General features: G+C 36.0%; 1 protein-coding gene across 1 annotated transcript in view; it reads left to right on the forward strand.

Annotated features, from left to right (window-relative positions):
• ABI3BP (ABI family, member 3 (NESH) binding protein) overlaps nt 1-27,896 on the forward strand; it is a 199,881-nt gene that overhangs the window by 129,034 nt on the left and 42,951 nt on the right. The window contains exons 25-44 of the mRNA XM_012732963.1: nt 58-105; nt 1,476-1,535; nt 2,312-2,401; nt 3,822-3,854; nt 4,608-4,703; nt 5,821-5,880; nt 7,989-8,048; nt 8,490-8,549; nt 9,321-9,404; nt 10,639-10,698; nt 11,435-11,518; nt 12,469-12,528; nt 13,229-13,312; nt 15,553-15,612; nt 16,217-16,300; nt 16,887-16,946; nt 18,935-19,009; nt 19,839-19,895; nt 20,511-20,582; nt 23,354-23,428. Coding sequence (XP_012588417.1) covers nt 58-105; nt 1,476-1,535; nt 2,312-2,401; nt 3,822-3,854; nt 4,608-4,703; nt 5,821-5,880; nt 7,989-8,048; nt 8,490-8,549; nt 9,321-9,404; nt 10,639-10,698; nt 11,435-11,518; nt 12,469-12,528; nt 13,229-13,312; nt 15,553-15,612; nt 16,217-16,300; nt 16,887-16,946; nt 18,935-19,009; nt 19,839-19,895; nt 20,511-20,582; nt 23,354-23,428 — 1,362 coding nt within the window. The remainder of the gene's footprint in view (nt 1-57; nt 106-1,475; nt 1,536-2,311; nt 2,402-3,821; nt 3,855-4,607; nt 4,704-5,820; nt 5,881-7,988; nt 8,049-8,489; nt 8,550-9,320; nt 9,405-10,638; nt 10,699-11,434; nt 11,519-12,468; nt 12,529-13,228; nt 13,313-15,552; nt 15,613-16,216; nt 16,301-16,886; nt 16,947-18,934; nt 19,010-19,838; nt 19,896-20,510; nt 20,583-23,353; nt 23,429-27,896) is intronic.

Genomic DNA, 27,896 nt, shown 5'->3' on the forward strand with positions numbered 1-27,896 from the left:
AAAAGTTGAACTTTCTTGTTTTTATTACTTATATCTGTTTATTTTTTTATGATGCAGTCTTTGAGCCTATTGTATTCGAAACGGAAGCTCCCTCCATCACCATAGGTAACAATGTCTTCCTCCTTGGTCAATGTTTTTTTGAGCTTGCCCCCTTACATCTGGCATTATCTGTACTCTCTTGTGTAAACAATGATCATTTATCTCCTTTTTCTTTCACTTCGAAAATTGTTTCTTTCAATTCCAAAAGCACTACGTACTCTCACATCTGCTGCTCAGTTTATAATCCCTGGAGGTTTCCGTTTGATCACCTTCAGAGACATTCAGATTACTTGTTGCACTTGGTGCTGCCACAAGTCCCAGGAGCTAACCAGGAAATTTTTGAGATCTCTAAGTGGGAGGGAAGCAGAGGAAACCCTGGTTGGATTTTGGAAGACTAATTCTCTCTTTCTCAAAAAAGTATTACCTTCTTTGATTCCATGCTATTCAAGTATAGCTGATCTTTTCTCTTGACAAACTCATCTCGTGATGCTGAATTCCAAACAAAATAAGGATTCCCCTCTTTTTGTTTGATGACAGTCAGCTTTGAGTGTGTTCATCCTGTTGATCTGGCTTCCTCCACCTCTTCTGCGCGCTACATTGTCATTGGCTCAGAAGATGTTTTCAGATGTGGCTCAACCAACTTTGTGCTGTGATGTCTTAGGGAAAGGCAATATCCATGTAATGCTTACAAGGATTTGTTGGTTAGCTTTTTAATGTTTCACTTAACCTTCTATTTTGAATGAAAAGTAAACTCAGACACCTGTTTAATTATAAGAAATTAGTCTCTGGGTAACTATCATTTCATACTATTATAGATTTGCAGGAATTCTGTTTATTCAGGCATGAAAATTTTAATTTTATATATTTTTCTTAATCACCTTTGTTGACATGAATAATAATCTGTTACCCATTTTGATATAAATGAATGAAAAGAGACAATAGGAAATTGTATCACTTCTACAGTTTATGGAAAAAATTATCTTTTATATAGCTTCACCAAGCTCCAATAGGCTGATTAAGAATTTTTTTTTTTAAATTCCCCTCACTATACCATTTCCTAAATCACATTCATAGTGGTAATGAAATCCTTTCAAGTACTAACAGAATCTTTCATAATGTTTTCAGAGTAATTTAAATTCAATATCAGATAGTTAAAGATTTTTTTGGAGCCAAGTTTCCAATATAACTATAATCAGATAATTAAACATAGGGGTGTCAGAGGGAATCTTTGTATTAGCCCCATAAGGATGCAAAGTGTATGGCTACTTGTAAAATGCATGGATACCATAATATAGCCAGTTATTAGAGAACAAATAATATCAAATAATATTTTTCCAGAATTCAGAAGTGCTTTATTAACATTTGTTTTGAAGATACTTTTCTTTTTTTTTTCTATTTCTTAAATTCCTATTGTTTCTATTACTGCTTTTGGTCAGTTCCTGCCACAGATATTGAACCTATAACTCTGAGAACTGAGGCTCCCTGGACAACATTAGGTAATGACAGTTTATGCCTTTAATCAGGTGTCTTTTCTGCTCATTGTCTAGTCTGTTCCATCACTATTTCATCATGGGGTTTTCCCTTTCATAAAATTTTTCAGCATCCTCTCATGCCATTCAACTATTTTTAATCTTGAATGTATTGAAGATATTTAAAATAACTTGGTAGAACACAAGCCTATATGTACCTAAAGTAGTGCTTTTACTTCCATAGTGAGCCCTATTAGTACTTTACAGAGCCTGTGGTCTGCCCAGTGTTCTGTAATAAAAATGAATATACAGCTATGAGTCTGTGCCTCATAAATATCACATTAACAGAAAACTGTTTTAAGGCACATAGGGCATTTTTATTGCCTACTAATTATTTTAAGAAATGTACATATTCTAATAGTGGTCAAGTATTCAGTCAATTATGTTCTAAGTACAATTTTCCCATACTGGAGAGCCTAGTGTTGGGACATGACATGTACATAGCTACACTTCTGACTTCCTTTGGGTCAGAGTCCTGTGAAAATCTGATACCAGCAAGAATAAGTTTTAGATGATTGAAATCTTACAGTTTTACTCGATAGAACTATTAGTAGGTCCTAGCCACATTATTTTATATAGATGACAAAATAATTACACCAGGAAAATAAAGCAAAAATTTAGAAGATTATATTTAGAATTAGAACAGAATTTTAGTAAATCATGTTGAGAAACTAAAGCTCTGTGAAATTCTTTCTGTAGTTTCTGGAATCATAAGATAATGTTAACCAGTTTCCTTTCTTCAGCTCCAAAAACATCACAACGAACAAGAACACGTCGTCCACGCCCCAAACCTAAAACCACGCCGAGCCCAGAGGCACCTCACAGCAAACTGGGTAAATATATAGCTCCTGGTGCCTGTGGAACCCCAGCAGATGTGATTCCAGGGTGGGAATTTAATGTCCACCTAATAGTGCCCGTAACTCTTAAGGCTGAAGACCAAGTCAGGGAATGTAGCTGTTTCCTGCATGGCACTCTGCTCAATACCTGTGACTTGTCACATTGCTCAGCTATCTTCCTGGTTCCTGTGTATTTTACTTCTCTGGTCAATTACATTGTTCTCCTTGATTTTAGCTTAGCAAAAACTTACCTAGCTAGCATATTTAGTTTGATTAGTCACAGATTTTATGAAGTAGTTTGTCAGCATCTATGCTGAATAGTTTATAATTAATAAATGATAGCTTGGTTAAGGCAGGAAGCTCTTGTGTGGGAAATTGTTCATCGATAGATATAAAAGTAGAATGTAAACAAAAGTAAGTATTTATTGAGGCCAACTGTTAGGAACAGAGTTGACTCTTATAGAACTAAAAGATACATGGGCTGATATAAGTATAATGTGGACTTGGAAATTTGTATGGTAGGTTGGTAGGAAGGAGGGGAAATTATAGCATAAATAGAGGTATAAAATGGAAATTGGGAAGTCCAACCTAGCTGGGAGAAAGGCAAGCCCACTGAGCTGGTGGTCAAAATTTTGATCATTGGTGCTGCTTTGGAGTTTCAATGACTGGCTCCGAGCTGCTGGCCACAGCACAATCTCTCATTCTTCCGGAGTCAGGCCTTTTCTGTCCTGCCAGTAGAAATGCACTGAATGACTCCGTATCTTGCTCTTTTATGTGCCTTTATTTGGCAGGGATCTTTGTCTTTTTCAAAGTGGGCTTGTTGCAAAAAAGCAGCATTGTCTGTTTTGGCTGTTTATTCCAGTATCTATTTCAGAATATCAAGAATTATATTTATTATGACTTAGAACTTCATTTTGGCAAGCTATAGTGTTATAAATTATACTGCCTCATTCTTTTAATTTGACTGCTTATTCTACTTGTTACTAACAGAGGACCAAAGAGTTTTTTTTATTACTAATAGTATACTTTCTTTTTTTACATCATTCTTCATTTTGTGCACTTTTCATCTTAGTTGTAATCTCCAGGGGTTTCCCACCGCCAGTTCACCCGTGTACCATCACCACAGGGAACAAAGAGTCTTTTAAGAGGCATTATCTGTTGTATCATCAAATGATACAAAACAAGAAAGATGTAGAGCTAATCATGTGGAAATACTGAGGATTTAACTATTTCATCAAAATAATTGTCTTTGTACTCTCACCTCAGAACTTAAATTTTTGGCATTTTAGCTATAAATTTTTGGCTTTTTATAGCTTTTTTTAATGCTAGGCTGGTAATATTTATTTTCAAGAGTTTTATTCCTTTCATGTGTTTAACATTTAATTTTCAAATTATTTTTGATGATTTCTTGCTACAGACTTTCAACCTGTTATTCCTGGGACATCTATAGGTAATGAGCCTTTGTGTTCTGCAGCAGCTACTTGTTGACTTACGGTTCTGTCTAAATGATGCTGGCATCACTTGTCATCACATCACAATATCCAATATTTAAATACTAATGTTTCCTTTTTAACAGAAATGTGCATGAACTTCTTCAAGAGCTATCTGCTCCATATCTCAACTAGAAACTGCATTATGTTAATCTGACTCTCTGTTTAAGCAATACTGTTTCTTACCTAATATGATTCCCTTTCTACCCTGTAGTTAGACCACCAGTGCAATATCGATCATACCATGACATTTCTTTAAGCATCTTACTTTCTATTTTCCAGGTTCTACATATTTTTTGACTTGATGTTTCAGTGTGTTTTGTTTACTTATTCTAGTAAATTATCAAGTAGAAAATTTGTCCAACTCTACCATTTAAGATCATAGATGAATCTAAAGGGTAGTTTGAAACTCTCACACACCCCTGGAACTTAACCATTATTTGTGTCAGGTTTTGAGTTAGGGACTTTTTAAGGAAAGGGTATTTCATAAACTTCATTTCTAAAACTTACTTGTGTGTCTAATTTTAATCTCCGGAGAACTCTCAATTATAAAATGCTTATTTATATGCTAAAGAAAAATTTCAAACCAAAGTAGTTATGTCCACTGACAAAATGCTGACAAGTTTGAGAAAGCTTAGATCTATGCTACTGCATCTTTTTCAGAGTTTATGGAGCTATAAGCGCCACATTAATCATAAATTTTCTTCCTTTAGCTCAAACAACAATGATGACAACAACTAAGAGGCCCCGTCGCCCACGTCCCAAACCTAAAACCACACCCCATCCAGAATTATCTCAGACCAAACTGGGTAAATATGTGGTTTCTGCTTTTAAAAATCCAAGTAGTCTCGGACTCCAGTATAGGAACCCCCAAGTTCCATGCATGTAGTCAGAATGTGCCCTTACGGATCTTTAAGATTGAAAGGTTATTAGTGAGGAGATGCTGATCTAAGGGTCTTGCACTTTCTGTGTTGGAAATGCTCTCTATTAATGATTTTATTCACTTTTCTTACTAGTTTATTCCAGTCAGTCTTAAGTATAAAACTTTAAATCAAGCTTTAAAACAACATAATTAATTCAGGTTGACTATTCTATTAATTCCTTCTCTGAAGTAGGAGGTATGTTTGAGTTTGCAATCAGTATGTACTATTTAAAAAAGAAGCTGTTCCTGTGTGAACAAATAGAAAATAATGTAAGACAGCAAGCACATTGATGCAAAAGTAAAATATTTTCTCAAATGATATAAATGCTCCATAGTAGGAGTATGGTAAATATTTGGAGCACAAAAAGATGCAAGATAATTAAATAGAAAAATAGTACAGAAGCTGAAGGATTGAGGGGTAATGGAACAATGGCTGAGAAGCAGCACACGTGTTGAAGCTAACATCCCAGACAGAGAGTACCCTAAGAGGGTACCCTATTGTTCTCCTTTGAATGGACACATAGGATGAATTAAAGGAGAACTGGGATGTCTACTTAAGAGCTTAAATTTGATCTGCTGTACTTCATTGATCTTTGTTCTGCATCAGATCATGTTTTTGCTGTTCTTAGAACTGAATGTGAGCAGTCTAATATACCACAAATGGAGATGCTGTTTTTTACCTTACATTAAATGGTGAAGAACACTGTTTTCACTAAGGATTTGATTTCTTAGTGAGTGTAGTGTCAGGTCCATTTGGGTATCCATTCATATGTAGTGGACAGACCCTAGGGTTACCCCTGGACCCTACTCCCTCCATTGTCCCATCCCCATACTTCTGCTTCTTGACATTGGAGCCTTTGGATAATCCATTTTTTCCTTCTTCCTTCCTTCCTACCTGTTAGAAGCCCTAGAAACTTTTTTTTTTTTAAATTGGTAAGATGAATTGTCTGGCATTTCATGCATTTACAAAATTCTTTTTGGTTTCTTTTATTACTTTTGATCAGTTCCTGCCACAGTCTTTGAACCAGTTATTCTTAGAACCGAGGCTCCAGTGACGACTGTAGGTAATAACACCCTATATCATCAGCATCTCCTTTTCCTGCTCATTTCAAATCCATGTCATCACCATCTTAATCCATTTTCTCCTACTTCACAAGACTTGTATGCCATCTTCTGTGATCATTCAATTGCATATTAATATTGAGAAATATTAAAAACAACTTATTTGTTTTAAAAGAGCCAACATGAACTTAACTTAGTATACATACCTGCAGTGTAGTTCATTTGAATTTATGGTATCTCACCCTTCTGTTACCTTGTATTCACAATCTTTATTACTGAATTTCAGACATAATTCATGAGTTTTGGTGGAAAGAGTGTGTATTCTTGATCTAAGCTAAATAACTTGTCCTAGCTATTGTGGTACGACCCAGCTCTTCTGTGGATCTAACGTTCCACATTTTTACTATCTACATGATTTGGGTTTTGTTTAGCCATTTTAGAGAATGATGTGGTCTTTTTCCAGTAGGAATAAAGTAGTTAAAATGCCCAATTCTAGTTGATTTAAATTTTAAACACCATCTTAAGTGTAAAATTACCCAGTCCCACTATAACTAAGCAAGGTTCTGAGTTTTATTTTCATCCAGAAATCCCTGACAGAATCTTCTTGAAATCTCCTTCAACTTCTGTGTGACTTTTGTTTCTCAGAGTCATTCAGATGCTATAAAGACACAGTTATCAATAAGGGCAAGTATTTTAGACTCAAGAGAAAAAATATTATGAAACAACGAATTAAACCAAATATAATCCTATCCAGAACTTCTGGAACTAAAACACACTGCTAACCTAAGCTTTTCTCCTTTAGCTCCCAGAGTACCTCAGCGAACCATTCACCCACCTCCCAAGCTCAAAACCACACCAAGTCCTGGAGACCCTCAACCTAATCTGGGTAAATGTGCAGAGCCTGGTTGAGGAGTCTGCCAGGTCATCCCATGGGTTCAGAGAAAGTAAAGGGGCAGATCTGGGTCAGCAGCTGCTCCCATTCCAGAGCAGGCGATGAGGACACTGTTGGAGAGGTTTTGTGTCAGCTGAATTCCTTTTGCTTGTGAAAGAGAATCTTTTTTCTAAATATCTATTTGTACTTGATGGATCATTCTGTTTTAATATCCTTTCAATACTGGATCTGTGTAGAGGACTAGAATAGCTTCAGAATGAATGTATGTTTGGGCAAATAGGAAATTATTTCTTGGTAACCATAGTAGTTGTGTAAGAGATAGTAAGATCTAACGCAGAATTGCCCAATATTTTTCTATGAAGGGCAAGATAGTTATTAGCTGAGGCTCAGTACACCGTGTAGTCTGTTATGTTCCTTTTCTTTTTCTACAAATACTTAAGAAATTAGGAAAAATCATCCTTAGCTCTCAAGGACTAAATGAAAACAAACCATGGACAAGATTTGGCCTGTGGGCTATATTTTGCAACCTTGGCTTAGAGAAACAGGCAGGGTGGGGCAGAATAATGAGAGGATTTGAGTTGAAATAGCTCTATATTTGGTGTGTGGGAGACAGAGGGAGCAGTACAGAAAGGCAAGATGTGGACAGTGAGAAGAGGCAGAGGCTTCTCTGGCTGTTGGAAGCTGTCAACTTCTGAGTGCCAACCGGGTCATTTCCGGGAGACTGCTGCAGCTAAATGCACCCTGAGAACCAGTTGAACACAGCTTTGAGAGGAGGCTGCAGGAAAGTTTGCTCGCACACATACACATAGGGTTTTCCTGGGCACTGGACAGAGGGATGTCCTGCTTTGCCACATACTGAATGAGCCTTGTAACTTGCTCGCTCACTGCCCTGCCGGGTAAAGCTCCTGTTCTCTTTCAAAAAATTAGTTTTCAGCACTATGGATATGTGTTACTTAGGTAGAGGACTTAAACTAAGATTACTAACAAGTGAGAAACTTCAAGGACTCTACAAAGATAGTACTGAATACAAAGCAGCCCATACAAAGCAGGCGATAAATTGGTACCCATTGACAGAGCTACTGTATTCCTCAACTCAGAAATAATAGTATTTGCCTTGTCCCCTAGCCACATAAATGCCCTGGTAAAGTTACTTGTAAAGATAATGCCCTGAGATTGTATAAATGTTTAACATTTCATTTTATACTGTCTTTTGGTCAGTTCCTGCTACAGTCCTTGAACCTGTTACTCCTATAAAAGAGGCTCCAGAGACAGCATTGGGTAATGCTACTTTTTGACCTTTACCAAACTTTTTTTATTCATTGTTAAGCTTGTTGCACTCTGATGTTACTCATTTGCATTCTGTAACTGAGGGAGGTTTAACAGGCACAGAACAAATTGCTGATGCTTAAGAGAGTCATGCCTGAGTCTATTTTGAGATATCTTCCTCCTTTGTAACTTTAACTTTTTTATCCCATCTTAGGTTTTGGCTTATCTAGACTCCTCTTTTAAGCTAAATTTCATAAATCTTGGGAGTATCTGTGTAACGGCCCTACCTCTGAGAATGGCATAAAAATTCTGGGGAAGACAATCTGGTGCACAAGACCCTTCATGCAGAAATTTTTTTAAAGAATATTCTAGGAGCCATAAAACGCTGGCAAGGTTCATTTTGAAGTATATGTCGACAAAGTGCTTTATAAATTTTTTTGTTTGTTACTTCAGTTCCTGTTACAGATCTTGAGCCTGTTACTTTTCCAACTGAGACCTCTGGGACAACAGTAGGTAAAGATCCTTTGCCATTTTCTGAGTGCTTTTGCTGTTCATTGTGAAGCCCACTCAGTCTTTATCTCTATGACCACCCTCATCCTCTGTTGTCATTCATCACTTCCTTCGTTTAAAAATACTGCAGCCTCTTAAAAACCAGTTCTGTTGTTTTTACGAGAGCAGGCATGAGCTTAGTTAGAAACATTCACTGCCATCTGGCACATCTGAAGTTTCAAATTAGCTATCTAATGCTTTGGTGGATGGTGTTCTCTCTTAAAACTGCGGTTAAAGCATATGGGGTCTATTTCTAACCTCAACTGATCAGCAACAATAGCTACTCTTATGCTTCTTTGCAGATCTAAATTTCTAGATATTTGAACTATTTGCATGGTACGTTTGTTTCTCTGCAATGATTATTACTAATCTTACAAATAAGAATTATCCTATTACGAAATTTTGAAGTATCAACTTCTTCCTTACTGTGACCACGGTGCTCTTTCCTTGTGCCAGAGTCAAGTACTACTACTATATCATTTTTCACCAAGTGTTAAAGTTCTGAGTAATTACAATTGCTAGTTTTCATACCCAGAATGAGCAACTTAACACACATGACATTTCCTGAAAAGCACATACAGTGCTAAAAAGAAGACACTTTGGTATACATAGTAAAAATTTCAAACTACAAGTCAGTTTCCTGGAGTTTTAGAAAATCTAACAAGTCTTAGAAAAACATTTTCTCAGTTTCCAAACCCCCAGGAGCTACAGTAACACAAGATTTTCTTTCTTTAGCTACTAAAGTGTCACAAAGAACTCGTCGTCCACGTCCCAGACCTAAAACCACAGCAAGTCCTCAAGTACCTGAGAGCAAACTGGGTAAATGTGTGTTTTATTGGTTTAAGGGGAGCACTAGTAGACTTTTCCCATGGGGGCCCAAAGCAACGCCAAGTTCTTATACTATGTATGAAGCCATAAGCCTCATCAGTAATGTCTCCTCTGTTCAAGAACCAAGGACATTACCACTGGATGAGATGAATCCCTTATTCTTTCTATGTGAGAGTCATCTTTGAATATGTGTTTATTATCAGATCAATGTGGATCTTAAAGATAATGCTTACTTAACTTTGCCAATATATTCAAGTAAACAAATTGTAAAGTCCTTGCATGTTCCTGGAGTGATACTGGCAACTGTGTGTGCAATGTTAGCAGTGGGAGACTTACTTCTGAAACAGTAGAGTTAAGGACATATTTGCATGATACAAACATTAAATAGTGACCTTACAAAAGATAAATCTCAAGGTAGATTGAGCTTAGACCTTGGACCCATTGTAAGATTTGGATGAATGGAGGGAGCAATAAACCAAGACAGAAGAACTGGACACATTGGTGGTAGGGTCAATCAGAAGATAGTTAAGTCTGCCTGGAACAATCTCTCCTGCTTGTGGGTCATCTAAACATGGTTGCTGAAGGCTCCATTCATCCAGTTGAAAAGGCTTTTGAGGACCTGATTCCAGAGCTTAGATTTGATGCAAAACATCAGTTGTCTTTGATTTCTACTTTTTCTGGACTCAGATTGGACAGATGATCTCCTAAGTATTATGCTGAGTGACCATCTTTATTATGACTTCTTCTGTGCCATGGTTTGTACAGCAGTCTCAGACTCATAGCATAGATGAGTTCTTAGCCAGAGCAGCATGGTATTCTATATTGATTGGTTTTTATATCTCTGTAAAACGTTCACTGTCTATTATACATGTTTACTTAAGTATAGGTTTATGAGATTTTCAAAAGAACTTTTCTAAGTTAATGCATAAAAATATTTTCTAGTACAGGGTTTTCCACAGTGTTAATGTGTATTAGTTAAACCCTGGGGGAATTTATGTTGATTTTTTTTTAAGATACTCAGAATAATTAAAAGGTTAAATCTAAGACAGCCTAATGACTATCATTTAGACCAGCTCTACAAAAACTAGTCAAATACTCAAACTCAGTAAGTTATTTTTTTCTTTGTTTCTTTGCAAGGACTAATGTACAAGTAAAGCTTGTTGGTTGTTCTGTCACTTCATATATTTTAAATTTTCTTTGGTTTACTTTATTATTTTTTGGTCAGTTCCTGCGACAGTCCTTGAACCTGTCACTCTTAGACCCGAGGCCCCAGAAACGACGTTAGGTAATGCTACACTGTTTTCAACAAATCTTATCCCACTATTGTCAGACCCAGAGTTTCCTCTTGCTTTTTGTGACAATAGTTTCATTCTTTATAACTGCTCATTTACATTCTTATTAAATTTCTGAAAACTCTTAAATTACTGTTTTTTTTTTAAGGGAAACATTAATTTAGGAATTTGTCATATAACTTATTCAAAATGTGTCATGTTTGAACAGTTTTCGGTAAGACTTGTTTTCAAACATGTCAGGGGTTTCAACCTTTTAGACAGATAAAGACTTCAACAGTTATCACAGGCTCAAGGCCCTTCATTATACATCTACATTTCTACCATATTTTTCCTATTTGGATAGTATTTTCTTGTGTTGTTTCTATTTAGGTAATACATGTTCTGGCTTTGTTAGTTATATAGAAAATGTGCCATAGACTGAAAGATTATAAATCTCAGATTTAGTATGACTATTCATTGTCCATTAATATCAGTATTTTAGCCTCTTTGTTGCCTAGTCAATCTGCCTTATAGACCTTGATTATAAGTAATTTTTATTTTTTGAACTAAAAAGTGATATTTATCTTCAAAGAATCTTATATGATAAAAGAAAAAATACAAGTATGTGTTATGAAAATCTCAAATGGAAAGGTCAAATCTAAACAGTAGTAGAAAGTGTATGGTCATGTTTGAATTCCCATACATCCTACCAGTATAGTTCTGTAATAACCCAAGAATTTCTTCCCTCAGCTTCTAAAACATCACAACGGACACGTCGTCCACGTCCCAGACCAAAAACCACCCCAATTCCTGAAGCACCTGATTACAAACCAGGTAAACATGTTCCTGGTTTGAAGAGTCCCAGCAATCTAACCCAGCAGGGTCTCAAGAGTAGTAGCTGTTACTGTAGCTGTAAGGAGTGTGCTAGTGTGCTTCATAAGCACGAAAATACAATTGTGTTAAGTGGCATTTCCTAGTGTAGAGATGGCAGGCCTGTAGAAGGTAAAACTTGTGTGGCAATTGAATGACGTATTCAATTTTTTGTCACTGTGCACTTTCTTTACTTCCATTTAAATCTCCAGTATAAAACTACTTTAGAAAAACTATTGAGTTCAAATCAACATTTATAAATTAAAAAATTATCTTCAGTATATTCCTGTTCTTATTAGTACATTTGGGTGGTGTACATCAGATGTGAGAGAGATGTTTTGTCAAACCTGCAAGTGAGTTGAGAGCAACAGCCTTCCCATTAGATATAAGGTAAAATATAATATTAGATAGTGTTTACGCAAATATTATAAGATTGAGTTTTGGGACTTGCCATCAAGATTTTCTAGGTGCATAAATATCTGAAGCAGGAGAAGACAGGTTAAGAAGTCAGCATAGTACACAGATGAGTGGAAGGATGAAGAATAACAGAACCAGAGGGTACAGAAGTAAAAGCCAACATAGCAGAGATTCTTATTGTAATAATAGTGTAGAAAATTTTCACTTCAAGGTGTTATTCAAACTTTTCCAGATCTTGATTGTCCACAGACTCTATTGGTCCTGTTCACCTGTGATGAATGTCCTTAGGCACCTCTTGAAGCAGTTCAGATCTGGTCTGATGAGAATGGAAAGATAACCTATTTGATTAATTATTCCAAAGATAGTGTTTTAGCAATGCCAATACATCCCAGTTTCGCTTATTAGCTGTATTAGTATAAATAATTCTGACATAAATGCCTTGAGTTTTCTTTCATTTAAAAAGTTTATTTTGGTTTATTTTTAATGTTTTTGGTCAGTACCTACTGCAGTGCTTGAACCTGGTATGTTCAGAACTGAGACTTGGGTGACGACACAAGGTAATTAACATATTGTGATCATCAATACATCCTTTTCATTGTCAATCCCATTCCATCCATTTCGTAGCTACAGTTTCTTTTGCATCTTAAGACTATCATCATCACCCATTGTCATTCTTACATTCTTCATACTAAAGTCTTGAAGAGTCTGACTCTTAAACCAAGTTACCCCTTGTTTTGAAGAACTTAACCAAGGTCATTTGCTATGCACGCCAGCACCTGAAGTTGTTGTCTTTTGTGGTTTTCTAAAAGATGTTCTATTAAAACTGGGATTAAAAAGTAATTCTCTTGAAGCTGGTAACATTTTGGTATCAGGGGGTTTCTTTATGAACATATGATTCTACATTTTAAAAATGAGGTATTTAGTTTTTTATTTACTAGTTAATTAAATGGATCTTACTGAGCAGATCATCAGAGTTTGTATCTTGCTATCACCATCACAGTATTTTAGCAGTGATTTTAACCATTTTCGGTATGAGTGCTAGGAATGACTGTTCACTTCTGAAGTTAATAACTTAGCTTTCTATATGACTCATTCCCATTGAACTTCTAGTTGTAAAAGAAGACATACAAGGATGCAGGTTCTAATTAAAGAGATAAATTACCTAGAACATGAAGAAATCAGTTTTAAGAGATCGAAAGCCACTGTGTATCATTTCTGAACTAAACTTGCTAGTAACTAAGGGTTTTCTTTCTTCAGCTCCTAAAACATCAAAGCGAACTCGTCGTCCACGTCCTAAATCTAAAACCACACCAACTACTGAAGCGCCTCAAACCAGACCTGGTAAATGTGGGCTTTAGGTTGAAGGAGTGAGTTTTAGTGCTCTTGGGAGGCTGAGATTGTTGCTGCTCATGGAGTGATGGCGCTGTGGGCCAGCGTGAGACAGCACAGGGTCATCTGTTGAGCCTGGTACTGCTGAGTGAGCAAGAGAGGCTGAATTCCTTGTCTTTCTGCATAAGGACCTTTCCTTGAATTACATATTTTATTGACTTAGTTCATTCAATTCTTTTATTAAGAACAAAGTGTCTTAAATAGAACCAAGTTTTGCTATTTCAAGAAACTGTTGAGCACCATTCATCTCCCAAGCACACTTATGGCTGTGAGCATATCACAGCCATAGGTGACCTGCTTTTTTATTTTCTGTCTGTAGTATAGTCAAAGTCAAGGTCTGCCCCAATATGAACATTCAAAGACTGAGCCAAAGATTGTGCAAATCAAGCCTGATCTTCGGTGTTTTGTTTGTTTTGGCATAGATTAGGAATACCTATGAACTCAGAAATGTTAGTGTGGGACAGGAGAAGGAGTTGCTGAATAGAGGCAGAACTAAAGGAGGTCAAGCAAACAGCACAGGCTTCCTGGAACAAGGGAGGTCCTGTTTCACGATAGCGATGATATTGCCAAATTTCTAAGAGTCCAGAAGAGCAGCTGAAGAAAGTCCTTGAAAGTCTGACTCAGAAGTTCAGAAATATCAATGATTTCCCCCCAAATCTCTCTCACCTGCGCATTTTTGTGATTCGAACAGGCAGCTGCTTGAGGGAGCACCACTCACTGTGTGGATATTTCTTATCCTGACTTGTTGAGTTCCTTTGCCTCAAACAAGGTCATGACCTGTTTTCAAAAATGATTTCTCAGTGAGATGAGTGTGCTTCACTGCCTTACTCTGGCTGTGCCACCCTTTAAACATAAAGGCAATTTATTGTATTTATGTCCATTTGGATATGCTATTTTCTTAAAAGTCAGAATACTCCTAAGTATATATATATATTTATATACTTACATAAATATATATTTATACTTGTAAGTATGTGTTTATACTTACAAGTATATACTTGTTAAAATGTTTAAACAAGTTTCTTAACAGTGTTCTACAAAAGCTGAGATTAGACACTTAGATACCCAAGAGAGTATCATGTTTTCTTTCTTGAGATATTTATGAGTGGTTAGGCTATGCCTGTCTCACAAAAGAATCTTTACCTAGCTCTGAAGTGACCAAATCCTGAAATAATAAGAACTTAATTTCAGAAAAAAATTAAACACTTGCCACAACTATTTATTTCATTGCCTTTGATTAGTTCTTATTACAGATCTTGAACCTAGTACTCTTAAAACTGAAAGTCCAGGAAGCACGGGTAATGAGAATGTTTTGTCCTTCCCATAAATGCTTTTCTTGCCCATTGTCATGCTATTGTCACCACAGGTTCATATGTATCTTAAAACCATTCTATCATCCTTGGTTATCATTCAGCAACAGCCTTTATCTTAAGATTATGCTAACTTCTATATCAAGATATCTGTGGAACTTAAGAGACCTGTTCATAAGCTAATTTCAGGGCATCACACTGTCATGCAACTTCAGCTTCATGATCATGTGCATATGTTGAGACAGTATTGACTATTTTATGCTTATCCCTCACCACTTGTAGAAATGCCATGTTTCTTTTCTCCTACTTTTATTGTGTTAGGATTTGTGATTGGTGGATCAGCACATTTCAAGTAATGACATTTTCAGTAAACTGTTAAATTTTAAAATATGTCTAAGTCTTGAAAGTTCCAATGACAGGCTTTTATTTTTCAGTAAAGTCACTCTTTCCACTCTAAATTTTAAAAATTTTTTTTTATTTTATTAAGTATCACTTTGAAATTTTGACCAGCACAGTCTATTAAGTTATTCCTAAGTCTTATGCTCGAAAACATAGAAACTCATTATTTTATCTGTAATAATGTCATTGTTAGACATTGATATCTGTTTGTGTCCAAGCTAATGGACTTTAAAACACTTTTCCACTGGTTATAAAAGTATCATATAAACATGAAAAAGTTTTAATCTCAAAAAGTTTTTGAGATTAAATAGGTACTTAACCATGGTTTTGTCATATTTGCAAAGAACAGACATTTTCTTCCATTTTATTTAAATTATAGCAAGAATCTCCTTTCTCTCATTTCTGAAGCTTAAAAATTGACTTCTGAAATTACTTCTACAAGTAAATTTTTTTTAATTCTTTTGACTTCTTATTTTTGGCCAGAGTTTCCTACAGAGCTTGAACCTGTCACTCTTAGAACCAAGGCTCCAGAAACAACATTAGGTAATGGTTTTCTGTATTGATCAACAGCTTGCTCCTGTTTCTTTTCAACCCATTCTGGCACCATCATCATCGTCAGTATGATCATAGCACCATCTTGTCACTTCTTTTCTACTTTACTTTCCTCTTAAGGGAATGGAAGACTCTTAAAATAATGTTTCAAAGGCTAAGCAAAGACCTAGGCCCAAGTATCTATATACCATTCATCTTATTTGAATTTGTGTCATGTACATTTGTTTAAATAGTGCTCACTTTTAAAAATGATTTTAAGCACAATTGGTGTTACCTCATTCTCTACACCAAGGTATTAACAGTTCAAATGGTACACTGATTCTTTGGCATATTTAAATTTCTTAATATGAGCCTACCTCCTCAACTTTGGCTCCTGAACCTTACCTTATCTTGAAGTTAGAGAATTCTGAGACTTCTTGATTTAATTTTATGTGTGAGTTTAATCTCGAATCCTCAATATTTAAAACAGCAAAATAGGAGAAAATATCTGTGCTTTTAAAAAATGTCTTCACATCAAGGAAATATATTTTAGAAAGTCTAGAGCCTTATTTCTGAAACTGTCTTCAGTAGACTAATCTCAAGTTTATTCCTTCAGTTGCTAAAGCATCACAACGAACACGTCGTCCACGTCCTAGACCTAAAATCACCTCAAGCCCTGAAGTACCTCAGACCAAACCGGGTAAATGTGTTATTCCATGGTTTGAAGGGTGAGCACTAGCTGCCTTCCCTGTGAGGTTCCAAAGCACTGCCCCAAGTGGGAAGTAACTTGTACCCCAGAGTCAAAGCATTAGGTGAGGTTAGCAGCTGCTTCTTGGATAATTTTCTTTAAACAGGTGGTTGCATCAAGGTTGACTTAGTCACTTGCAGTTTTTTACTTCTTTGTACTTAAACATATGATCTACTTATGGTAGCCACATTTGCATAAATATAGGTATTGTTTTAAATTCCAGGAAATGGGACAGGTTACTTCCATATATTTATTTTCATATGTACTAACTAAACAGATTTTCCAAAGTTCTTTTTTCAGTTAAAATCAGAAAATCAAACAGGAAAACCTCACGCTGCCTGTACTAAGATGTGTAGCAGAGTTCCAAGCTTCTGCAGTAATTATTCTTAGCTCCAGCTTGACCAAATCTTTAAAAAAGACACTCTACCTTCTCTCATTTAAAAATGTTTGTCATTTGAAACAACCATTTTGAAAGAAAGATGAAGACTTGCTCTGTGTGCTTAAATGTTCTCATGTTCATGTTATTGCTTTTGGCTAGTTCCAGCTACAGGCTTTGCACCTGCTATTCATAGTTCTGAGACTCCAGGAACAGAATTAGGTAATAATTTTTGTGACCTCGTTAAGTGCTTTTTCACTCACTAAAACCTGCTTCATCACTGTCATGAGCGCAGTCGCTCTTCTCTTAACTGCTGTTGTCATTCCCATTTTATGCTTCACCTTGTAAGAAGTCAAGATCCTATTGTTATTCATGTACACCCACTTCAGGAAATATTTCTGCCATAAAATCCCCTTTAAAATTTCATTATGTGATTCAGTAAAGACTGAAGATCAAGTAGCTTCCCTTCTGTTTGGTATTTAGCTCTCAAAAAGAGTTAACAATTAAATTCTATGAATATTCACTTTTCTCTCTTCTATTTTAGGAGAGGTTTCCCTTTGGTAGTATTTTTTTAAAACTTGCTTCCTGGAAGTGCCAACCTCAGTGAATATGTTGTTCTCTCCCATCATCCATAAAGTTGCTTATTCTTTATTCTCTTCATAGTTTAACAGTGGTACTTGATCTTTACTGAAATATCTTTGTATACATATTACATTTATTAATAGACAGTCTTACATTTTTGTCTCCAAAGGACCCTCAGTGATAGAAGGAACAGATTAGATTGGTATGTAGTAGAGTTTGATATATTTTAGAAAACACGGGTCCATACATAATGCTCTTGATTTCTAGACCTACAAATACTCCAAGATTTCCCTTCTTTAGTTTCAAAAATGTGGAAAAAAACAAAACTCCAATTTGCTCCCAAACTTTAAATTTGCTGAAGCTTCTCAGCTAAACCAAGAAAATTTGTGGTTTCTGGTGTCAGGAATTCTTCCAGGTCATTGCAGCTGAACCCCAGAGTAACCAAGATGTTTCTTGCCTTCTCACCCGTCTCATCTTGGAGAGAAGGACGGTGTGACCACCACTGCTGCACGTACAGGGCTCTTGTTAGGGATTTATTTGGTAACCAGGTTCAACGTGTGCTCTCCATTAAGATAGTCTCTGACAAAAACGCATCATAGTTAATCTCTTTAACATTCTGTCCCATTCATCTCTTTGTAAAATAGCATGGCTTCCTTACCTTGTGTAAAGAAACACTTCCTTGTTTTCTGTGTTGCCGACATCATGTTAGCAGTGAGTGGGGATGGGTAAAGAAAAAGGTAAAAGCAAAAGTAAGGGCCTGTTTCACCTCTCAAACAGTAAAATAGAGTTGTGAAGAAAACTTGTCAGGACTTTCTGAGCTATAAGACAATTTGCTTATACAAAAACAATTTGGTAAAATGAATAGTGAAAATATTCAAAGGAATCAAGGATCTATGTGGGCTGAAAGAGACTAGCTACCTGGGTTTTGAAATAGGATTTAAATTAGTGGATGTAAGGGTGGGGACAGCAAAAATAAGTGTCAATATTCATTGAAAATATCAAAGATGGTGGTTAAAGGAATATAGAAAAAAAATTCCTAGATGGTCCTGAACAATTTTAATGACACTATCAAGACATTAGCTATAGATCTTTCAAAGACCTTATCGGAATTTAGATGTACATTCAGTAGTCACTGAAATCTAATCCTTCAGATAGGCCTTGTTTTCTGTAAGAGAGTCATCAAATTTTGTATGTGAAGAGCTACTAAGTATTTTAGACTTTTCAGGTCATTCTGTCCCTGTCATGGCTACTCAATTGTGCTATTCTGGCCTGAAGGCAACAAAATCAATATGCAAATGACTTGAATCATTTTAGTTGTGGGTGTGGTCATCTTCCATTCAAATTTTATTGAATTTTATAACATTTTCATATGTCGTGAAATATTATTCTTTTTAAAATTTCTTTTAATTAAAAAGTTTTTTAGCTTACAAACCAACCAGGCAGATGGCTAGATTTGGGAGGGCCATAGCTTACCAATATCTGCTTTCAATAATGTATACTTACATCACTCATCAAATCGCACTGTGATTTTTGAGAGTTTGTGCATTTGAATTCATTGCTACCTTTGTCTAAAACCTATGGAATCAGTTATCCATAATTTCTTTGACAATTAGACTCTCTTCTTTCAGCTCCTACTGAACTGCAAACTCTTATTTTGAAACCAGTGACATCACCAAGCCTAGAAATGACACAAAGTCAACCTGGTAAATAGATTGTTTTATCTGTCTGGGCACACTATGAGCTTCAGAGGACATTCTCCAAATATTTTATCTAACTATTAAAAAATGCAAAAGAGCTACACTTAGCTCTCTAGTGTACAATGCCTGTTCCATGAATGCATGCATGGTGTTAAATTAGTAACATGCTCTGATCATGTTGTCATTTCAGCTACGTGGGAATACCTTATCCCCTGTATTTGTTCTATATATCATGTTAGAGAATAAGCACATAACTCATTAAATAGTCAACAAAACTGCTTAAATGACCTTTATCCTTTATTCCTGTTTTTCCACTGATTATACTTGTGATTTTCTTTGGTGATGAGCTAAATTTGTGCTGTGCCATGTGAAAAGAATGCTAATTAATGTGCTCAAAAGAGAAAATTTTACTTTGATAACAATATACACACCATGGACCTGAACACACTGCCTTTCAAAATTGAAAATAAATTTAAAAAATCATTCTTTGCAATGTTGCTTCTATTCTGACATTTATTTTGGATCTTGGGTTTTTTTTTCTCCCAACATAGGATTATAATTTATTTTCATCTTCTTTGTGTATCTTTTAATTAGCTAAAGGGCACTTTGGTACTCATGTTGAAGGTACAAGGTACGGTTATTATGATAACCTGCAAAACTTATAAAATTGTGAACTCGTTGTTAGAGCTTAGTGTTAATGATACTGTTATAACTTTAATCATGAGCTCTCATTAGGTGCCAGGTGCTTTTCTAAATATTTAGTTTGTATTAATTCTTTCTATGCTCACAACAGCGCATCCTTGATAGATTTGTACTGTTTTGTGTTTTTTGCTAGTTTCTGAAGTCCTGGAACCAATTACATTTAGCACTGAATCATCAAAGGAATCTATAGGTAAAAATGCTCCTCAATGGGAAGTCTGGTGTATGTGCTTTTCCATTTCATTGCAGAAATCATCTTGGGTATCATGCTCTGTGACATGTCATACTTCCCCATGTCTAGTCTGCGCTCATCTTGTGACTCTAGAGGGTTAGATGTTACATGTAGCACATTGTGTTGGTGTTTGCTCCATGGCTGTGTGGGTTTCATAATTTCCTTATTTAGTTTCCCCTCTAAATGCAAAAATTTATTTTTCTGATCACTCTTTAAATATACCCAACCTATTTTTCATTTTCATATGAATTTTAGGACTCATCTCCATACTTTCGAGGAACTCATTCTTTTTCTCACTAGAATGCTTAAAAATACAAAAGGAAATGAAATTACCTGCTTTGCTCCATGTAGAACTGCCCGTAGTCCCTGACAGTTACTGCTTTGTGTTGCCCCATAAAGCACAGTTTTCCTTTCTTGCCATCGCTTCTGCCCATCTTAATAAGCTACATAAATAGTATCCTGATGGTTGTATCTACTTCACATGACTAACCTCTGTTTTCAAATCAATCACAGTGTCCGTTGCAGTGTGCTACAGGCTGGCACCACTACTAACCAGCCATCCTGTTTCCTTCCTAGCACCGTCTGAAAGCGATTATGTATATGCCACTGCCAAAGCACCACTCAGGCCAGAGGAGCCAAAGACTGAAGGTGGTAAAGGATTTAATGCTTTACTTCATTATTTGAAAGATTTTTAATTAGCTTCTATTGTGTCCATGGCAACATGAAAGTTTAAGCTTGTTTTCAGCAGCTGAATTCATTTGCAGAACTCAACTTTCAAAATCTTTGGTTTTCACTTCATCATCATATCTGTAAAAAAATTAGCATATTCTTACAAGAATGAGGTGTGCTGATATTCAAGAAAGAAACACTTGACTGTAATTTAACATCTTACTATTTTAAAAACTGTTCTCCCTTGTTTTGATGCAGTTGTGGAATCTATTACAAATGTGCCTGCACCACCTGCGGCTATGTTAGGTACTGGCACACTCCCCGCAGCTGTGCCCTTAGGGCACATCCCCTGAGAGCCTCGTGCTCTCTCACTCTGGCCCCTGCTGCAATCCCCTCATCATCATGGCAGTTAGCACTGCCCAAGCTCTATCCAAGCTCTGTCCGTTCATACCATTGCCCACAGATCTCTTCTTCTGGTCTGTGTCTAGGCGTCTCCCTACTCATTCAGCAAAGCTATCAAATCTAAAGCTGCTTTCTCCTAATATTGGCCACTTGGTATTGTGCTGAATACTTCAGATAATATTTTTTGTATGGTGTAATCATCCATTTATACTTCTTGCCCTAGAAACATACTTCCCATTAACATTCATTCCACCACATTCATATATATGGTTTTTTATAAGTGAAAGTCAATGACTTTTGTCTGGCTCAAGCTTTTAAACTTTGTTTTACTTTGTTTTTCATTTATGGTTACTAGTGAGTATCTTTATACTGTTATCAGAATGACAATGGAATGCAGATTTTTTTTAAAGTAAGGGATTTGCTTACTTTGAAAGTATTTTATAAACTCGAATCTGTCTCCAGGAATGTTAAAAACTAAGTGCATGATGTAGAACTACTACTTTGCTGCAGACATGCAATTTTCTTTTTTAAAATTTTCTTATTACTATCACTTCCGCCATCTGTAACCAGGGTTTGTGAAGCACTAGAATAACCCAGAGTACTTTCCTTCACTTGCCATAGAAACAGCTCTCTGCCTTCCCAAACCATAAAACTATGCAGGCCAGATGAGCCTCAGACTGAACTCAGTACACATATCTTATATGTCATAAGAAGGTGAGGTTTGCAGAATGTGTAAGCATAGGAGCAGAAAGACAGAATGGCACTCTTAGACATCAGAGACCTAACACTCTTTCTGCTCAGTTTTTTGGTGGGTGATCCTACCTTCCCATTGCCCCACTTCCTCTTCCACCTTCTATCCATCATCTGTAGACACTCTTACCAATGCTGTGAATATTCTTTAAGATACACCTCTCTCAGCCAGTCTGCAAATGTTTCATATGGGAAATAGTAATATTTCTGGGAAAGAGTTTCTGAAAGGGATATATTGACTGTATACATTTTATTCATTGTCTTCTGAACTACCATTTAAACATTGCCAACTAAACCTTTGTTTAATTTTTTATCAAAATTCCACATTAACTATATTAACTGAATGTGTCAGTTATCTCTAAATTTCCCGAAGGTGTTTTTAATAGCTGTAATATTTTTGAAATTTCCAGTTTTAAATACTGTTATTGCTACTCACAGTATGCCTTTATTGGAAAATAGTCTTTATTAATCTTGGGGGAAGCATATAGCCTATCTGTAAGAACTGCAGCAAGCAAGAAAATTGAATCAGAAAATCACACAAGTTAAAAAAAAAAAAAAAACTTTAGAACCATAGAATTTTAAGATTGGAAATGCTTTTAAAGACCTAGAACTTTTGATAGATAACCTGAGTTTATATACCCAGTGAGTAACAAACTCTCCAGGTTCCAGACTCCTAAATCAGTGTAATCTCTAATATAATTCGGTGTTCATCTCTTTGCAGGTGAGATTACACTGAAACCATTGCATAGCATTCTTTTATACAAACTTCCAATATCAAATAACTTATTTTCAACAAGCTTTCTTTCAGTTCCTGAAACTCCATTGACTTGGATGCTGCTTTATATTCTCTTATTTCTTTATCCCAAACTTTAGTTCAGCCAAGTGAGGTACTTCCGTAAAATATAATCTTGCATTTGCTAATTCTTTTTATTCTAGCAGGATGTACTTTTAATTTTCTTGGTGAAGACACAACCTGTTTTACACTGTTCTTTTTTCCAAAGAACTTCTTTGGAAATTGTGCAGTAATGGAGTAACTTTCTTCGGTAAAATATCCTGTCAATATCTATTCAATTTCGTTTCCCTAATGGGATCAATATTTAAGCTGTATTTAATAATATTGTTTCCAAAAGCATTTCTCTTAAAATGCATTCATTTTCCAGGTTTTTTTTCTTTTTGGAATACAATATGCTAACTTTGTTTTTTCATTTACAAGAAATTGTATTTATTTACATTTAAGATATTATACTGGGATATTAATTTAATATTAATTAAATGGTGTTAAATTGTCATTGCATGAGTTCTTATTACTATGAAATTTATTTTTAACCATTTAAATGATATTTAAAGTAAATATCTAAAATTTCAACAAGTTCATTTGTCAGCAGATTATTTTAGACACCATTAGTAAGTGCCTTCTTGTTTTACTTCATTTATCATTGCAAGAAAATTATCTGCATATACTTTTTGACTCTTTGGAAACTTTAACAATCTAATTACTGTGTATGTAGGTCTTCAGCAAACATCTTGGAGATCCCAACAACTTAGACATTATGATTTTTAAAGTTTCAGGAGTTCCGAACCTGTTCCTTTTCTTTTAGCTACCAAGCAGATACAGCGTTTTCCTCCCAAACCAAAAACATCTCCACGTCCAAGAATCCCACAAACACAGACAGGTAAACTTATACTTTATATTTTGACCTGAGAAGTTTCATGTAAATGGGGCTAGTTATTCTATTGAATAATAGTAAGTTGGATCTTTAATCCTTATATAAGACCAGTCTTCCTCTGAAACCTAATACATATATCTGTTTAGACTTTATCAAAAAGCATATTATTGGATCAGATTTTTGCTTAAAAAAATTACCTTTTGCTGCATTATTTGAGAAGGGGTTGGTAAAGAAGAGAATTTCTTGAGATTAAACTGCCTACTACATAATTGTGTGTATATAGAACTGAAGTATATAGGCCAGTGGTGTTGGGGTGAGAGGATTCACCAAAGACAGAAAGGAGAGCAGAACAGGTTGATCTGCTGATATACACTGTTAAGGGAAGCAGCAGGAAGACAGGAGAGGTCTGCTGTGCCATGTGGGTTGGGAATGAACTTAGGCCATAGCAGCGATAGCACTGAGATTTAGCCCCTAACCCACCAGGATGACCCTTACCTATTTTTTATTTTTTTTTACTTTTCAGTAAATTTTATTCTATAACATGCTATGAAGTTTTAAATAATTATCCTCTCCTAGTTCAGAGTGATTATACAACTGCTTTGTTGTTTTGTTGTATAATTTTGATATGACCCAAGCAAGAGTTCTACTCTAGAAACTCTATTTGGATGATAAGCTTTTGCCCTAACTTCTCAACCAAGATCTTACTCAGTTTCTCCAACTGCCTCAGCAGATTTCCATGGGCTACCATAAACTTGACATGCCTCAAATAAAGCTCATCATTTTTTCTTCTTTTCAGTTTCCCACTTGAAAACATGCCAGGTTCTAAGCATGTTGCATTTGATATTTTACTTCTCATATGGTCCCTGCAGTCCCTTGTTACTAAGTCTGGCTCATTCAACTCTTACAAATATCTAATCCCTAGCAATGATCCTACTCCAAGCAGCTATCCTGTCATGCCTCGTCTGTTATTTGCCAACTGACCTGCCACCTCCCCTAATTTCAGATCATATCATTTCTTGAGGCATTAATTTAGTCACTCAACAAATACTTGCATGCTATGTCTCTCAGAATGTGCTGGGCTTTGAAGATGAAAACATAATCACATCCTTCTTACTCAAGGAAGTTAGTCTAAGCCATCCATCTACATTTAAATTTATCATGTATAATGGCCTGCTTCTAAAAAATATATGGGGTGCATGCAACAACCCATTTTACTAGGTAAGGAATATTCACTACCGTGAATAATATGGATAAAGGAAAATGTTAGCAACATAAAAAAAAAAAAACTTGATCTAGGTAGTAATTTTGAATTCCCAACACAAATCCTTTCATCATGTCTCAGTATCCCTATCCCTAATGGGGGGGGGGAATCCCTGAAAATCAGGATATACTCACATTCTTCAATGACAAATTTCTATGATACAGTTTTGACATCATTTTGACATTTCACATTTGCTTACCCTGTAACCATCTTTTGAGTTACGGACAAGTTTACTATTTCTACCTTGAAAATGAGAAACAAATTAAATGTGACCTGCAGAGCTGGGATATAGAGTCCAGGTGTGTGGACCAAGGGACATGAGCATTCTGTGCAAGTCACATCTCTGGTACTTAATATAATGTCACCACACCAATCTTTTAATGTGAAGCTGATAATTCCTTCTTCTCACCATTGTAGAGAGAATCAAAGGACATAATCCTTATTACAGAGTTTTTAAGCTGCAAATTGTGTTACAAATAAGTTAGACATTTCCTCTGGTGCCTATTACCCCAGAGGAACAGTTGAAGAAGCAGTTGTACACACCATCATTTAAAGATTTATTTTGATCCTAAGAATTACAGGGGATTGCGGTGGGGCCCCACCCACAACACTACATGTTGCTACTAAGCTGGCTGTATGCTTCTCTTACCCAGAATCATAGGGTTCTGCTTTGACCTCCCAACTCTATCTTCAAAGAAAGACATGGGGTGAAGAGGTTCAGATGAGAGTCAAGCAAAGATATCCAGGAAAGAATTCTTACATTAATCTGTTGTCTCTTCTGAGTTGAAGATCTTAAAAAATACTTCATCCTTCCTGCATGTTTATTGAAATTTTACAATTTCTGACTTTTTTTCTGAAAAAGAAGGTACCTGGGATTCTGGATGATCTCACTTGTATATGAAATACAGCGATACACTAAGGGTCAGTTAAAACCAAACCAATAATGAACACTTGCCACTGACTGCAAAATTGAGGTAACCAGAAGGGGAGGGCTGAGAGAGGGAAGAGTGGGGAATGCAGGGGACCCAGTGGAGCCTGGTAGAGGATGTGGGGGCACTTGCAGGAAAGTACTTGTAAATGCTTATTAAGATAAGCATTTGTGGAGACTTGACCCTATGACCCCAAAAAATGTAACAGCTAGACCAACTTTAGCTCAATAAATATAATTTTTGAAGCATCTGCAATTCTAATATATTTTTAAATCTTGGCTCATTTTTCATCTAAGTCCTGTAGTAACAATGTTTTGTCAGTGGTCAGGCTTATATGCCTTGTGTTAAGCATGACTAGAAATACTAAGAAATACAAGTGACTCATGATCTGAGTTCTCTTTTTCAACTCCTAAGGGGCCCCAGAATTTTACTCCAAAACCAAAAACATAACCGAGCCCAGAAGTGTCATATACTCCACCTGGTAATTGCTTTATTTCATGTTTAAGCCAAATGCATTCCACTGTCCCACTCTACTGCAATGAAATAAGAAAACTGATAGATGTGAGGTCAGCATTTCATTTCTGTTGAAGTATGTTGTCTCATGTGTGGTATGTTCATTGCAGAAGTCTGATAAACCTTACTGTTATCTTCAGTAAACTTCTGATCCACTCAAAAGCAGAATATCATGCCAATGGTAGATGTTTCTTTTAGAGCTCAACTTTTAATTTTCTAATTTAAAAAAAATGTCATTTAAGTGTCTCACCAACATAGGATAAATATTTCTGTTTTTTCCACAAAAATATGAAATGTTTTGTAACCAGAGAAAATCATGTTTAACAATTTCTTGAGTTCAAAAGTTTTACTCTATCCAACATGGAAGCTTCTTTCTCCTGCCAAATTTATGCAACAGGTACTAGAATCTTTTTCTTGGCTGTGATCTGAGAATCTTTTGACCATTTATGAGAGGACTAGTCTCATTCTGTGGGAATAGTCAGGATGGGAACAACATGAACCCAGACATTTTCTGTCTTACCAGCTGTCAAGATGTGTCGGTGACCCGAGGAAGCTAAACAGTTCTCTAAGAAAGCTACATTTTAACTAGATAATCTGAGAAAATACTAGTCTTTTTTTTTTCTTCTTAATGTTTATTTTAAAATTCCCAGGTGCTCTTAGAAAGCATATCGACTTCCAAAAGATTTGTGAAATACAGCTTGAAATGACAGCAATTTGCCAGCCAGTCAGCATTTGCATACTATAACATTTCTCAGGTGGTGTAAGTGGAAGGTTTATCATGCCATGGGGCACTCAGGTGTGTTGTTCATGGTAGTAGGCCAGAGAGGGGCTCCTCTGTCCTCAAGTCTAGAACTTAACATTTGGACCACTGAATGCAGCAGACAAGACTGTAAGCACAGAGCTTTAAAAAAAGCTGATCTTTCCGCTTCCAAAAGGTTGAGTTCTTGTTTTCTACTGCAGAAAAATGTAACAGAAATTAAGTCATTATAGATAGCAGCAGTAGATTGAAATGATTTTCTTTTCACTGGAAAAGGATATGTTGCTTTGGATATGACAATCTCACTTGAGCCAATATTTTTAGTAGTTAAACAATTCCTTTCAAAATGTCTATATTGGTCTTCTTCCACTAACAATATCCTCTAACTGGAAAGGTTGAGCATTGGAAGAACAGTACAAGCTTCTGTTGGGCCTCCATGGCATCAACCCCACTAGCTCTCCACGTCCACATGTTCAGTTAGAACTCTGTGTCTGTACTAGTTCTGCCCTTGTGATCCTCAGTGGCTTCTGGATGGGCTCCAGGATGTGATTCCAACAGTGATCATTCTAGTGCAGCCCTTACTATGTTTCACTTGCCTCACAAATGTCCAAACAGACTGAATTGTGTTGTGTTCCATCACTGGCTTGCATCCAGGTCCAGGTTTGCATCCTAGACCTTGCTAAGCCAGCATCTCTAGGTTATACCTCAAAAAAGAAGGCTAACCACATGTACATTGAATAGAGAACTAGACACTATAAGAAGTCTAAAAATATAAAATGTAACACTGAAATCAAGACAGTTATATTCTTTCACAATTTCTATCTTAAAAAATGAATCGAGATATGAGAAGTAACCAACTTAGATTTCTTGCTGCATCAAGTCAGTCAATCCTGGATTTACTGGACAGCTCTTCCATGCTGTGGTTTCTAGGCAAGTCAGATTTCATGACTCAAGACTTCAGAAAATACCTTCCAGCTGCTTCGTTTAGGTATCTACAACCTTAGTAAGGAATCT

This window comes from Condylura cristata, unplaced genomic scaffold, assembly GCF_000260355.1.
Source record: "Condylura cristata isolate star-nosed mole 26May11 unplaced genomic scaffold, ConCri1.0 scaffold00003, whole genome shotgun sequence".
In the NCBI taxonomy this organism is placed as follows: Eukaryota; Metazoa; Chordata; class Mammalia; order Eulipotyphla; family Talpidae; genus Condylura; species Condylura cristata.